Source organism: Panthera uncia, chromosome B1 (assembly GCF_023721935.1).
Source record: "Panthera uncia isolate 11264 chromosome B1, Puncia_PCG_1.0, whole genome shotgun sequence".
Lineage (NCBI taxonomy): Eukaryota > Metazoa > Chordata > Mammalia > Carnivora > Felidae > Panthera > Panthera uncia.
Window position 1 is genome coordinate 20,653,840 of NC_064811.1, and position 14,086 is coordinate 20,667,925.

The 14,086-nt window shown below is 36.9% G+C and overlaps 1 protein-coding gene across 10 annotated transcripts in view; it reads left to right on the plus strand.

The window, feature by feature from the left end:
* Nucleotides 1–14,086, plus strand: part of RBPJ (recombination signal binding protein for immunoglobulin kappa J region) — a 219,596-nt gene that overhangs the window by 192,023 nt on the left and 13,487 nt on the right. For 7 of the 10 annotated variants that reach the window (XM_049631878.1, XM_049631882.1, XM_049631886.1 and 4 more), the window contains 3 exons: nucleotides 747–842; nucleotides 7,874–8,039; nucleotides 13,134–13,308. In XM_049631878.1, coding sequence (XP_049487835.1) covers nucleotides 747–842; nucleotides 7,874–8,039; nucleotides 13,134–13,308 — 437 coding nt within the window. Of the gene's footprint in view, nucleotides 1–724; nucleotides 843–7,873; nucleotides 8,040–13,133; nucleotides 13,309–14,086 lie in introns of all 10 variants that reach the window. The other 3 variants (XM_049631877.1, XM_049631885.1, XM_049631876.1) reach the window with 1 other exon arrangement.

The window sequence follows — 14,086 nt, forward strand, 5'->3', positions numbered from 1 at the left end:
ATTAATTCTCAAGCTATTGGATCCCAGTGTTAGCTGCCCTGCCTTGCATCCAACAGGTTTTCAGTCAGTAACCACAAATGCTGCCATCTGGATTATCTCATTTAATACCCACAACTGCTCTGTGTTAGGTCTGCATTATTATCTGACTGGGTGAGGTTAAATGTTTGCCCCAAGCCACTTACTTTCTAAGTGCTGCAAGTTCTAGGGGCGCCTGGGTGGCTCAGTCAGTCAAGCATCCGACTTGGGCTCAGGTCATGAGCTCACAGCTTGCGTAATCTTTATGTAAGGCTGTTTTTTTAAGAACATGTAATAATGACCTAATGTGAAAAAGTTACGGCTTTGTATTCATTGGAAGATACTGATTCTAATAGCTGGGGGAGTGGCGCTGGTGGGTAATTAGATTGTTAAGTACAAAAGTGTTGCATACCATTAATTTTACAAACAATTAAAAGATAAATCAGGAGTGTGTATAATGATTCTAACTAGAATCATCGTATAGAAGTTGTAATTGTGATTTGAGTTACAGCATAAATTCCAAGGCAACAGTTTCTTCTTTTAAAGAATAAAATACAGAGTTGAAGATGAACAGTATTTATATAATATTTAAATTTAATTCTTGGGTTGGTTTTCCTTTTTTGTTTTCATTTTTAGAAAATAAAAATACTTTTAATTATTCTTTTTATCATACATCATAGTAATATTCTAAATCTCACCCCCGTAATAGTAATATTTATATTTTATTTTAGGGAAGCTATGCGAAATTACTTAAAGGAGCGAGGGGATCAAACAGTACTTATTCTTCATGCAAAAGTTGCACAGAAGTCATACGGAAATGAAAAAAGGTAAGGTTATTGGTTTTCTGACAGGTGCATGGATTTGCAAATGATGTATTAGTATACAGGTTAGAGGTGGTTTCTTTTATTGGGTTAATTTGTAAGTACAAAATAAAAAATAGGGGATTTGCCCCTACTGAAGGGGAGAAACAAAGTGAACTGTGGCATACTTAATAAAGATCATCTGGCTAAATCCCTGATGTCATAAAATAAAAGAATCCATAATTTCAGGCGGGGGGCTACATGATGTTCCCTAAGTATTTCTGTGGTGCATTAGCTTGTTCAAAAAATAGCTTTCCTTTTGGTGGAAAATGCAGTTTTATAAACATGTGACCCCCAGAGAACTATTTTGAAAAGAGGAAGGCTAACCAAACCCTGAATTGAACCATGGTGTGATTATAAGGAAAAGAGCTCCCAATGCTCTCCACCTTGACCCTGTGTCTATTTAGATTAAGAAAAAATAGTAAAATTGAGTTGGCAAGTTTGTACTCAGCATGTGGGCACTACAGAAATAACCTAGTGATCAGGTTAGCGGAATTAAATTATAACAAAAACGATCTTCATATTTAGCATCTGTTGCAGTATCTTATGAATTTCGGCATCTTGGGTGTATAATTATGGACTTTTGTTGCTTTTCATCTGGTTGCTGGAGTTTTTTCTTCGGGATTTTTTTGGATTGGCAAGAAAGGCACCAAATTGGTGTGAGAGAAGGAATGAAAACTTAGGTTTGGACATTAAATTGAAGGGGATGACTGATATTTTAGAGTGTGGGAGGTAAAAGACACCTTAGCATATGCATCAGAGAAGGGAATTATTAAAGTCCTCTAAATCTGAGCCAAGACGAAGGTGAAGCTATTTAACTGATAACTTTATCCTCAAATAGGATGAACAAATGCAAGTAATATTTGGGACTCATACTGCCAAAGTGTTCTTTTTTTATCGTTATTCAGATTTACTACATTTCCGATTATTTTATCTTAATTGACTAATAAAATGTAATCATCTGATTTAGAATTAAATATGGGAAGAAGTTGGTATCTTCAGTTTGGGACATAGAAACCAAGTCAGTATAGTGGAACCCTCTTTTTTTTAATGAAGTTGATACTGGATATTCTTTATACAAGTGAAATTGAGTGTATGTGCAGAGCATCGTCTGTTTTTTTGTTTTTGTTTTTGTTTTCCTAAGCAAAACAGAGCAAGTTAACACCCTCCATGCTTGTAAGTCGAAAGAAGGCCAGGCTTGCACCTCATCGTGAATCTGAAGAGGAAACACTTTCCCTTTATTCAGCTCCAGTTATGAACAAGAGTATAACTGCCTTACAGATATTTTAAAATTTTAATCCTCAGAATAATCTTGTTAATCAGTACGCTATACTCCCCATTCTATGAGTGAGAAAACTAAAGATCAGAGACTTTAGATATGCCCAGGTTCATCTTAGTTTAGGACTTGATGGAGCCAGGATTGGAACCCTGGAACTCTAACTCCCAAATTTCGTATCCTCTCCATCGCCCTAATGTTCATAGCTTTCCATTTTGTGTTTGAGTGTTGCTCGCGCGCACAGTAGGGCTTAAAGATAGATGGAGGAGGTAAAGATGCCTATAGAACGTCAACTGTGAACTTTGCCTAGGATTGTCCCTTCACCATTAGCGAAGCTGGGCCGGATCTGATGGAAGTAGGAATAGACGTGTTTATTGCAGCGATGCTGTTCTCTCTCTGGATTTTTGAAGGTGCATTTTGGTACAACTGGATTCATTCATTAATTCATTTATTCTTTATTTTGGTTAGGAAATTAGGTGCCATGTACTTTGCAAAAGGATCTTTAAAGTCACTGTGTTCTTTTAAGACCAGATAACTGAGGCCATGAGGGGAAAGCAGAAAGGAGTCCAAATAAGGTTCCTGTTTGTTAGTCACTATCAAAAATAAGTGAATACAAAATTATAGTGGCTTCTCAGGTTGGTGATTTAAAGGTTACCCTGTGTGTGGTTGCCTTCATCTTCAGCTCTTCTCTGTTTGGCTATGGCCTGGCCAGGCTGAAACACCAGGTAAAGGAAAGCCTCAAGAATCTAAACTTCTAGCCTCCAAAGAATGAAGAAGAAAAAATGACGAAAAAGCCTGAGTCCTGTATTTTTCTTTCCTGTATTTTTTACATATTTGTATTATTACATTTTCAGAGCAGACCTGTGTTAGTACTAGCTTTGCAATAAAGGTGGAAACCTATTAAAATTACTTGATTTTTAAAAAGGATTATTAGTAGTAAGGGACTGCTCGTGTACTGCAGCCTCCTGGACGACTGGCAAGCCAGTCTGGCCCCTTATGCATTGGTGGAGAGTAGAGTGGAAAGAGTAAAAGATCTGTCTTCTTTCTTGTTGACACAGATTCAGGCCTTTCTGAGAAGCTGCCAAGGCCTAAGGCGTGAGGTCACCTGGGGACATGACCACAGTCTTCTTGGCACTTAAATAACTATAGCAAATGATGCTAGAAATATTTGGTCAGGAAAATTTATCCTGAAATTTTGAGTTGTTCTTGGTATTAAAACTTTGTACCTAATAACATTTTTTTTTTTTTTTTTTTTTGGACATCTGGTACCCCACTGATGTTAATGATTAGTTTTACTTTTTCATTAAAGAAGATTATTCCAGGTTGAAAAATAAGCTTTTAAAAGGATTGTTTTGTTTAGAGGAAAATTTTCGTTAAAGATAGGGAAATTACTTCTGACGTGTTAGTATTCCTTCAATTTCGTGTCAAGGGAAGTCATTAAACAGTACTAAAGGTGATAATGATGTTGTTGAGACAACAACAGTAAAGCCATTTAGACAATTAGATGATGCTTCTGAAGTCATACTGAGAATGTGTGTTAGTAGAGGTAACTGAGGTGTGCAAAAAGTTTCTATTTGGTGCTTTTGGATTGGATAATCCTCAAAGGATCATGATTCTGCAAAGGTAGTCAGATAATGTAAATGGCGCATTTGGATTTGGTCTAACCTAACCTATTCTATATATTGGGCTGAATAAAAAGTCTTCTTTGAATCTGTAAGGTATTTTCCAGACCTCATCTCAGGGTTTGAGGAAAAAGTTGTTGAATCATCCTCTGAAAATAAAGACTAATTGTTTGAAATAGGAAATGAGTAAAATTGTAAATGTGTGTATATTGCCACCAAGTGGCAGAAAAAAAGCATTGTTTGTCATAGTTGCTAGATATAGCCATGGGAAATATTAGAAAATAAAGGCACATTGTTTCATTGCATATTCTTTTACGGCAGCTGTTAAACTGTGAGCTGGCCACTTGTTGGTCAGACTTTTCACTGAGTATTTGGTACATATTGACCAACTGTCCAAATTTAAAAATCACTGATTGCACATGGCATTATAAGGTGTATTTTAATTTTTCTTCTGCTAATTAGGTAGCCTTTTTTAAATCCTCACTCCCTTTAATTTCCTTTTTTTTAATCTCCTCTTTTTTGTACGTATGCTTATCTTCTATTTGATTATGCTGCTACTGAAGTCCGTGGAAATGCAAACCTGATTCATTAACTATTTCTTAGGGAGTGCCAGTATTGGGATATTTAAGATATGATTTAATCAGCACATCGTATAGAAATAGTCTCAATGGTTAGATTGTATGGGATTTGCTGTTTTCTTGCATCACAACTTCTTTGAAGTGTTGTAGAGTTGACTAAAAAACAAGGCTAGTTCTGAGGCATTTGTGAAGATTCGTCTTCATTTTTCTTATTACATGATTTGGAAAGCACTTTCAGTATAGAGTCTTGGTCCGTGTTTTAAGTGATAAAGAATTGCTTGCCAACCTAATTTTATACCTTGTTCCATGCCATTTTATCCCAGTACTCTTGAGAAAACGAGCACTACCCGATCTTGTACAGTTTTAGTCTTCTTTATAGTTTTTCAGATGTGAAATAAAAGTGTCTTTTATGAAAACTTGTTGAAATTTGACTCCCGCATCTGGTGTACTCCACTAAAGCATGGCTCTTTGAATTTTATAGCTAGTATACCAGCTTATTAAGGAATCTTAATACCAGTGTTCACTAAAAAACACTCATGGGAGACAAGTGTCCAAAATCGATGCCTTCTCAACCTCCCAGTAGTATGCCAGCTAGGTATTTGAGTCTGTGCCACGGTAAGCATTGGGTGGCTCCCAGCATTAGAGGCCAGAAAGATCCTGGGGGTAGACTTGAATTGAGCCAACTCCAGAACTAGCCCGGCTAATGCAGGCATCCCTCCAAACTTGGAGCGACCTGGAGCTGAGCCCACTACCTCGGCTGTGACCTCTGTGTCCATGGTCACAGTGAGAGTATGCAGGCATGAAAGCTGCTCGCCTTCCTTTTTACTGGTTTAAATAAATCTGAAAAGCCTCCAGGGCTTCCCTCCTTACTCAGCTTGACCCCTAGGTCCTGCTTGGTCCACTTCCCTATTATCTAGGCTTCATCTGTTCTCAACTCCAGCCACACTGGAGCTGTCTGTGTTTGTTTTGACACAGACCGTTCTGGTCCTTCCTACTTGCTTTTCCCTCAGCCACCCATGGCTTTAGGTTGTGACTCAACATCACCTTTCAAAGGAAGCTTTCTCTGGCCACCCTGGTCTTATATAAGCCATTTTACTCATTTATGAGTAAAATGTTTTCTAAACTTTATGAGTAAAGTGGTTTTTTGTTTTGTTTTGTTTCTTTTTTTTAAATTAGCTGTCTCTCCTATTAGAGTTCGTGAATTCCATCAGGACAGGAATATTTGCCTTTTTTTTTTTTTTTTTTTAACTACTATATTCCTAATGCCTGCGACACTACACTAGGGGTTCAGACTAGGGGTATAATAATTTAATGAATTGATGAATATTAAATACACCTAGCTCACTTCTTATAAATTAATTAAAGTAGTTTTTAGTTAGAATTGAGCAAAAAGTAGGTGTTATAACAAGTTTGATTCAATTCGATAAATATTGTAGTTGGATGCTGGGGGCTGGGGGCGAGCAAACAAGAAGTAGATACTAACTAACTACCTTTAGGAAGAGCTGAGGCCAAATCCAGCCTGGTGGTGTCACTATGTCACATACATATGCACAAATAGGTACAGGGCACATTTTCTTTTTTAAGTCTGCTCATTGTTGGCCTCCAAGGTGTTAAAAGCATAAATATTTGCTAACTTTGAAAGTTAGAAATCCCATATAAAGTTTGGCTTCAAACGTTTGTGGCACAACTGGAGGATGTAACCAACACTAGGCCCACATGGCCGTAGTTCAGCAAAGTGATGGAGTGGGTGTGTAGCCACAGGCTCGCTATTCTCTGTTGTGCCATATCATCGGAGTCACAAACCAGTGGCTGATTGTCATTGCATTTAAGCCCTTCTTCTTACAGTGGGCTTACAAGAGTTAAGAAGAATGTTCCTGTACACATAACTGTATAAAAAGCAAGAATTACCATGAGGGCTGTGTGTTTCAAGAAAGAAGAGGGAACCTACTCCTTTGAATAATTAAAGGATATTCTTCCTTATTTATTGTGCACCTGGTTCACCCACTAAATTACTTACCTGGTGACTCTTTGAGTTTACTTAGCTACTATTTGTGGTAGATATTTGAGTTTTCGGGCCCCTTGATGAGACATGGTGTCACTATTGAGCAAAAACAAATTACCCTGTATATAAGGACTGGCTTGATGGTCTGAATTATAAAATGTGGGGCTTGAACTAGGCTTTGAAACTGATATTTTTTAATTGTCAAGGAGAAGATAGTTGACTCTTGCAGTACACGGGTTTGATCTGCATGAGTCTACTTATGTTCAGATTTTTTTTCAGTTAATACAATATAGTATAAATGTATTTTTTCTTCCTTATGATTTTCTTAGTAATATTTTCTTTAGCTTACTTTCTTGTAAGAATATAGTGTGTAATACATATAGCGTACAAAATACGTGTTGACTGTTTATGTTAATGATAAGGCTTCCTGGTCAACAATAGGCTATTTAAGTTTGGGAGAGTCAAATTTAGACATGGATTTTTGACTGCACAGGGATTTGGCACCCTTCACCCCCACATTGTTCAAGGGTCAACTGTATAAGGAAGTTATTCTAGGTGGGAAGAATTTTTGAGGGCAGGTTTTTGGCAACTAGCAAGACAAATCTGTTGGTGATCTGTGAGTTGAAAGGGTGCAGTGGATTGTTCTTTCAGACATCCACTTGTCCGGGGTGTCATATACATAAAACACAGAAATCCGCTTACCCATTTGCTTTTAATTCTTCTACTTTTGTTAATATTTTGAAAGTTTCTCCTTTGGATATTGCTCTAATTCTATTTTCCAGGTTAATTACCAAATAAATTCAATGTAATAGCCATAGCAATAATGTCATTAATTAATATATCATTTTGAGTAGATCTTAATAACTGCAGATTCTGCGATGGCATATTATTTTTTGTAACCTGTTAGACATCATTGGATTACTGAACTCCAGTAGTTCAGAACTCTGAGCTGTGTGAAAATTTAAAGGGAGACTCCATCCTCTAAAAAGTATCTATCTAATCTTGGAGTGCCTGGATGGCTCAGTTGGTTGAACGTCCAACTTTGGCTCAGGTCATGATCTCACGGTTCATGAGTTCGAGCCCTATGTCCGGCTCGGTGCTGACAGCTCAGAGCCTGCAGCCTGCTTCGGATTCTGTGTTTCCCTCTCTCTGTCTCTGCCCCTCCCCCACTCATACTCTTTCTCTCTCTCTCTCTCTCTCTCTCTCTCTCAAAAATAAATGAACATTAAAAAACTAATAAAAATAAAAAGTATCTAATCTTATTGAATGCATAATTCCAGTATAGATGAATCTTCCCCAAACAAATGTCTTTGTGGAAGCCTTGATTTCTGTGCTATGGACATGATTAATTGGCATGACAAAAGGCTTCACCAAAATAGTTCATTAGGAGATGACTTAGTATAGTTCAGTATAATTTTGTATTCATATGTTCAAAGAAAGGTAATGCTTTCTTGAATCTAATTGCATTGTTTGGTTTTGTATTTGTATGTGTGTGTGTGTGTGTTTCTACCATTGTTTAGGTTTTTTTGCCCTCCTCCTTGTGTGTATCTTATGGGCAGTGGATGGAAGAAAAAAAAAGAACAAATGGAACGTGATGGTTGTTCTGAACAAGAGTCTCAACCATGTGCATTTATTGGAATAGGAAATAGTGACCAAGAAATGCAGCAGCTGAACTTGGAAGGAAAGGTAAATTAAAGTCTGTTGGTTCTCCTAAAAGGGCACCCTGGTACCCTATTAGCATGCAGTTTCCTTATTTATTTTTGTGGTGATGGTTTTTTTTTTTTCTTTTATGGCTTTTGGTACCAATTTTCTGAACACACCCTCCCCGGTCCATCCCTCAGAGAGAAACTTCTTAAATAGTTGCAGTCTAGTCACAAGCTGTTGACATCTAAAGGTGGCTTGTTAGCAGTTTTAACAGTCTGAATCAGATTGCCATTGGAAGCCAGTTATAAATTTAAGAGGCTAATCCCTCATGTGTCTGACAGGGGGGCATGATACTCAAGTAACAGTGAACGCGTATAGCTAGCTCAGTAATGTTTTACGCTGTCTCTTAATCTTAATCTTAGTCTTACACTAGAAACAAAGTGACACAGATAAATTCTTAGAAGGATTTACCTGGGTTATAAAGATCTTAAATGTTTTGAGTAGCTTCTCTGTGAAGCAAAACTATGCTATAGACAAAAACAGCCACAATTAGCTTCACTCAAACTTTTAGGGATTTTCTGTGATTAATTTGCTAGGGAATGAAATTTAAGTATTAGTTTTGCTAATTGTGTTTTATGAAATTATGAAGCAATCATTTCACTTTATACCTTTAGTATTCAAAAATAGTTCTTAATGACTTAGCATTTAACTATCATTTTATTTTCCCTTGATATTAAAATCTGGAAAATGGTTAGTTCTCAACAACCACGTGAATATCCTTTAAAATAGCGTATGAAAAGCTGTTTCCTCATTCAGTAAATCTTCACTGAATATCTTTGTGTTTGCTGTGTTGTAGCTGGCAGTACAGATGGGGGCTGCAGAGTGACATTGAAGGTGATGAGCTAGGAGATTTGTACATTTCGATTCAGTTTTAGCCATTTTATAGCTAATACGGAGCATGAGCACTAAGAAGCCTTAATATCAACCTTCTTCAGATATTTTTCTGAATGACATTTGTATCCTTAAAATGTTTATTGGTAAGACTTATCAACTATGTATTTTTAATTAAGTTTGCAATAAAACTTACTATAATAAAAGTGGTTTCATCTTAAAAGAAAATACACCAGCAAGAAATATTTCTAAATTATGACCCTACAACTGGAGTAAAGGATGTATTTAAGTGATAGGGTGATCTGATGGGCCTTAGCTGTGTCTCCTCTATTTTCCTGTTACGTAGAAAGTCTCGGAGTTATAGGTCTCCAAGGTGTACATTTAGATACTTGGTACTATGAAATGAGTACTTAAATATGTAGTGAGAAGCCAGGGATTGTAGCTACCAGGGTATATAATTGTTAACTGAATTTCTTTGCCTACTTTAACCAATTCCAGCTTCCAGCATTTTAAGGGAAGTAATACCAAACAAACAGCATCCTCACTTGCCTGTATCAGCATCGTGGTTTAGTATACCTTTCTTCAACTTATACCATTATATTCTTTCCCTAAGCCCTAAAGATTCACAGAAGAAGAAAAGAATACCTGAAAGCTTGAGCATTAACTAGTATTTAAAACATCTAATGGGTTATATTTAAAACATATAATGTCTGTAAGCCAAAGCTATTAATATTAGTTTTCATGAAAAATGCTATCAGAGAAGTCTTACTTACTTTATATAAAGGAAGACTTGTCGGGAGTCAGCAGAAGGCATTCCAGGTGGAACAGGAACATCATATGTGCTTGGAGCCTAAAGGCGTGCGTAATATATTTGAGCCTAGGAAGGCAAAGATGTCCTGAGTAGTGACATGCTGAGCCTCAGAAAAGGGACCCTTTGCTCCCACCTGTCTCTCTTAACCTCCATTCACTTAAGGTAACACTGTTTTCTTTTAGTAGCCTCCTCATTGAATGGTACAGTTTAGTCATTATCGGAAAAGAAAGGCTATTTATTTTGCACTATTGGGTACTTATACTTAATATTCATTACAATAAAGTTCTAATTTATGTGGCACTTCATATGGTCATGACATTTGACTCTATGTTGATAATATTTTGGACCTGAGATTTCACTTAATGATGTTTTTATTTGTTAAATACTCATTTTTCCTCAATTTTAAATCTTACATAGTTGGAACTAGGTAAGCTATACAACATGAATTGATTCCCTACTTAGCCCACTTGTGTTTTTCTTACACTTAAAAGTTACATCCCCTACACCTCACTTGCTAGCGCTTTTTCATTTCTATAATTCAGACTCTATGATGCGGACATTTCTACAGTACTTTTGCAGTGTTGTATTTGGTATTGCTTTCTCATTTGGGGGCACATTTTTTACTATGGCCTGAAGATCTTCAAGTTCTTAAGTTAAATTGTTCATTATTGATAGAAAGGTTTATTATATGCCATTTTCTATTCTAGAATTCTGTTAGCTAATCTAGCGTTTTGGTATGACGAATGTAACTTTAAATTTTATTTATTTTCTATTTTCTTAAAGCAATAGTACTTTTTCTGAGTGGTGACTTTTTCCTCTTTTTTTTCTTTTTTTTACATGTATTCATTTTTGAGAGACAGAGACAGAACGTGAGTGGGGAAGGAACAGAGAGAGAGAGGGAGACACAGAATCTGAAGCAGGCTCCAGGCTCTGAGCTGTCAGCGTAGAACCCGATACGGGGCTTGAACCCATGAACCTCAAGATCATGACCCGAGTATGAAGTTGGATGCTCAACCGACTGAGCCACCTAGGTGCCCCCCCCCCCCTTTTTTTTCAAATGGAATTTGAGTTTGTAGTCAGTGGTCTTAGTTTTTTAAAAAATAATAATTCTAATAAAGTTATCCCAGGGGCATCTGGGTGGCTCAGTTGCTTAAACGCCTGACTCCACCTCAGCTCAGCTTGATCTCAGGGTCGTGAGTTCAAGCCCCATGTTGGGCTCCGTGCTGGGCGTGAAGACTACTTTAAAAAAAAAAAAAAAAAAAAAAGTTGTCCTAGCCATGATTATTTTCTTGTGGATTCAGACTACTCACTTTTATAAAAATAGGGATACATTTTCCTTTTTTTCCCAGAGATATGTGTTTGCTTTTTCCAGACAAAAACTTTGTGTGAAAGGCTTTTGCCTATGAGAATTTGTCTTTTAGATACACATTTAGTTTTGTTCCTTGTAACCGTCTGCGTTAGTATATCGATACCCATTTTCCTAGACTTTATGGTGCAGAACAGTTCCATCAGTGTAGGCTTAATTTGACCTTCAGTGCTTTTTGATGTATGGAAGACCTGTCACTCCCGCCATAGCATCTCTGAGCTTGGAGATCCTTGGGTAGAAGGAGTTGTGTGAGTACGAAGAACGGTTGTTTTTATTTTTCTTATTACTGTTATTAGCTTTATCTTAATTTTATCTTCTGTCGAACAAAGCTTCTCAAAGCTTTTACCACATTTTTGAATTTGTGAAGACCTAATGAAGTGTAAAATACTCACAGTGGCACCTACGTCGTCTTACATAACTTTGCTATGAGAAATGAAATAAACCCTGGCGTTATTTTTGTTGTGCTAAAATTACACGTGATTAAAACTTAAAAAGTTGAAAACTTAGAGTACATTAGCTGTTTCCTAAACGAGTGGCATTTTTCCTGATTTTTAAAAGAAACACACAACAGAGGTAGTCAAGGAAACTTGTGTAGCCTAATTACAAGGTAGAGAATTGATCTTCTAAAAAATATAATTTAGATATTTTAAATACTTAAGCTGTGTTTGAGCATTATTTACCCAATCTGGAAAAGGAGATCAATAATTTAGGGGCACCTGGGTGGCTCCGTCGGTTAAGTGTCCGATTTCAGCTCGGGTCATGATCTTGCGGTCTGTGGGTTCGAGCCCTGTGTCGGGCTCTGTGCTGACAGCTCAGAGCCTGAAGCCTGCTTTGGATTTTGTGTCTCCCTCTCTTTCTGCCCCTCCCCTGCTCACACTCTTTTTCTCTCTCAAAAATAAATGAACATTTAAAAAAAATAATATAGTTCCTTCCCTAATTCATAGGGATCAGGGGAATAGGAATGATAATAGAATTGTCATATATATTTGAGATAGTTGCTGCTACTTTGTGAGTGCTGTAACTCTTGGATGCTATCTTTTCAGGTACCAGAATTTATTTTCTGGTAGACTGGCATTATACTTTGCTATGTTTATCTTCTCTATTACCTTTCAATCCAGTTGCATATTTTTTTTATTTTTAAGTAAGCACAACCCCCAATGTAGGACTTGAACTCACAACCCTGAGATCAAGAATCATATGCTCCATTGATTAAGCCAAACGGGGGCCCCTCAATCAGTTCTTTTGATGATATAATATGAATTATCCCATTTGGCAAAGTTTACCATTTTTTATAAAGAGTTCTTTAAAGTATGCTCCTAACCTTTTCTGGCATAAAACATTTTATAATTCTCCAGTTACTCTAACTTTGTTTTTATCAGACTTATAGGTGGTTCTGTAGTGTTCATCCATGTAAAGAAAAACTGTGCACTATTTTGAAAAGGATCTAAAAATCTTACACAGATTCAGTTGAGTTCTGATAGCTTTATTTATTTTGTTTCATTGCAGAAATACAGTCATGGGCTTTTTTTGAACTGTAAAATTCTGTGGTTTTTTTTTTTAATGTTTATTTGTTTATTTCTGAGAAGGAAAGAAAGAGCAGAAGTGGGGGAGGGGCAGAGAGGGAGAGAGAAGGAGAGAGAGAACCCCAAGCAGGATTCTGTCAGCACAGAGCCTGACGCAGGGCTCGAACTCATTAACCTTGAGATCAGGACCTGAGTCAGGATCAAGGGTCACACATTTAACTAACTGAGCTACCAGGTGCCCTGTTAAGTTCTATTTTTAAAAAATTACTGTTACAGCATTTACAATTCTTTTATGTTGGTATAGAGCTATATAAAACAAGAAAAAACTGTGTTTTAAAATGGATAAAATGGATCGTAATGTAGTATTTCATAGATTTGATAAGACTGTCCTTTGTCTTCCAGGATCAATGTCAGTAATTGTTACAGTTGGTTTTTTCAGCTATTCATCTAATTCATTCATCGAAAACCTAGCCATGGCTGTACTGAGTTGTAAGTACATAACCAGCAAACTTTTGGTGCTATTGAAACTTCCCTTTTTTTAACAGAACTATTGCACAGCCAAAACTTTGTACATATCTGATTCAGACAAGAGAAAGCACTTCATGTTGTCTGTAAAGATGTTCTATGGCAACAGCGATGATATTGGTGTGTTCCTCAGCAAGCGGATAAAAGTCATCTCCAAACCTTCCAAAAAGAAGCAGTCATTGAAGAATGCTGACTGTACGTATCCTTGAGTTTTCTTTTTTGTCACCAATTCCCCTGATGGATTAATAAGACAAATTCAACTATTTTTTTAACTGAAAATTGCTTTTTGATAGCAAATTCATTTGTTAGTAATGGTTTTGTGGCCCTCCACTTAATCTGAAACCGTCACATGTATTATTGCCATTTTATGGTCATCTTTTTTTTTTTTTTTTTTTTTTTTTAATTGAAATGGACAATGCCCGGTCTACGGAGATGGTTCCCAACCAGAGTTGCTTCTGCACTGTTCCCCAGAAGCATATGGGAAGTGGGAATTTATTCCTTGTGCTGTCAGTGACCACAGGGAGTGCTGATGGCATTGGATGCATCAGACCAGTGACGCTAAAAGTCCTCGTTCTCATTCCAGAGAATTGATCCCCCAAGAACATCAAAAGCTCCTCTTTGAGAAACACTGTTATCAAATGGGCTGTGGAAGTCCTTCCTGAAAACCTAAACAAAATGTTTAACACAGTTGCTCTGGCAAAGACTGCTGCCTCATGAGCAGATTTTTAGACCTACCAAATACCAAAGATAAACGCTGTCTGACTGAGTTACACATTGCAACCCCTGCACCCAATTTTCTTTTTCTTTTTCTTTTTTTTTAACTCTTTATTATGAAAATTTTCAAACTTAACCTAAAAGGGAGAGACTTGTGTAAGGTGACCGGCCCCCTGGCCTCAACAGGTTTTGCCAGTTCTGTTTCATTTTTTCCATGGTCCTTCCTCCTCTGACTTCTGGAATATTTTAATGGAAATCT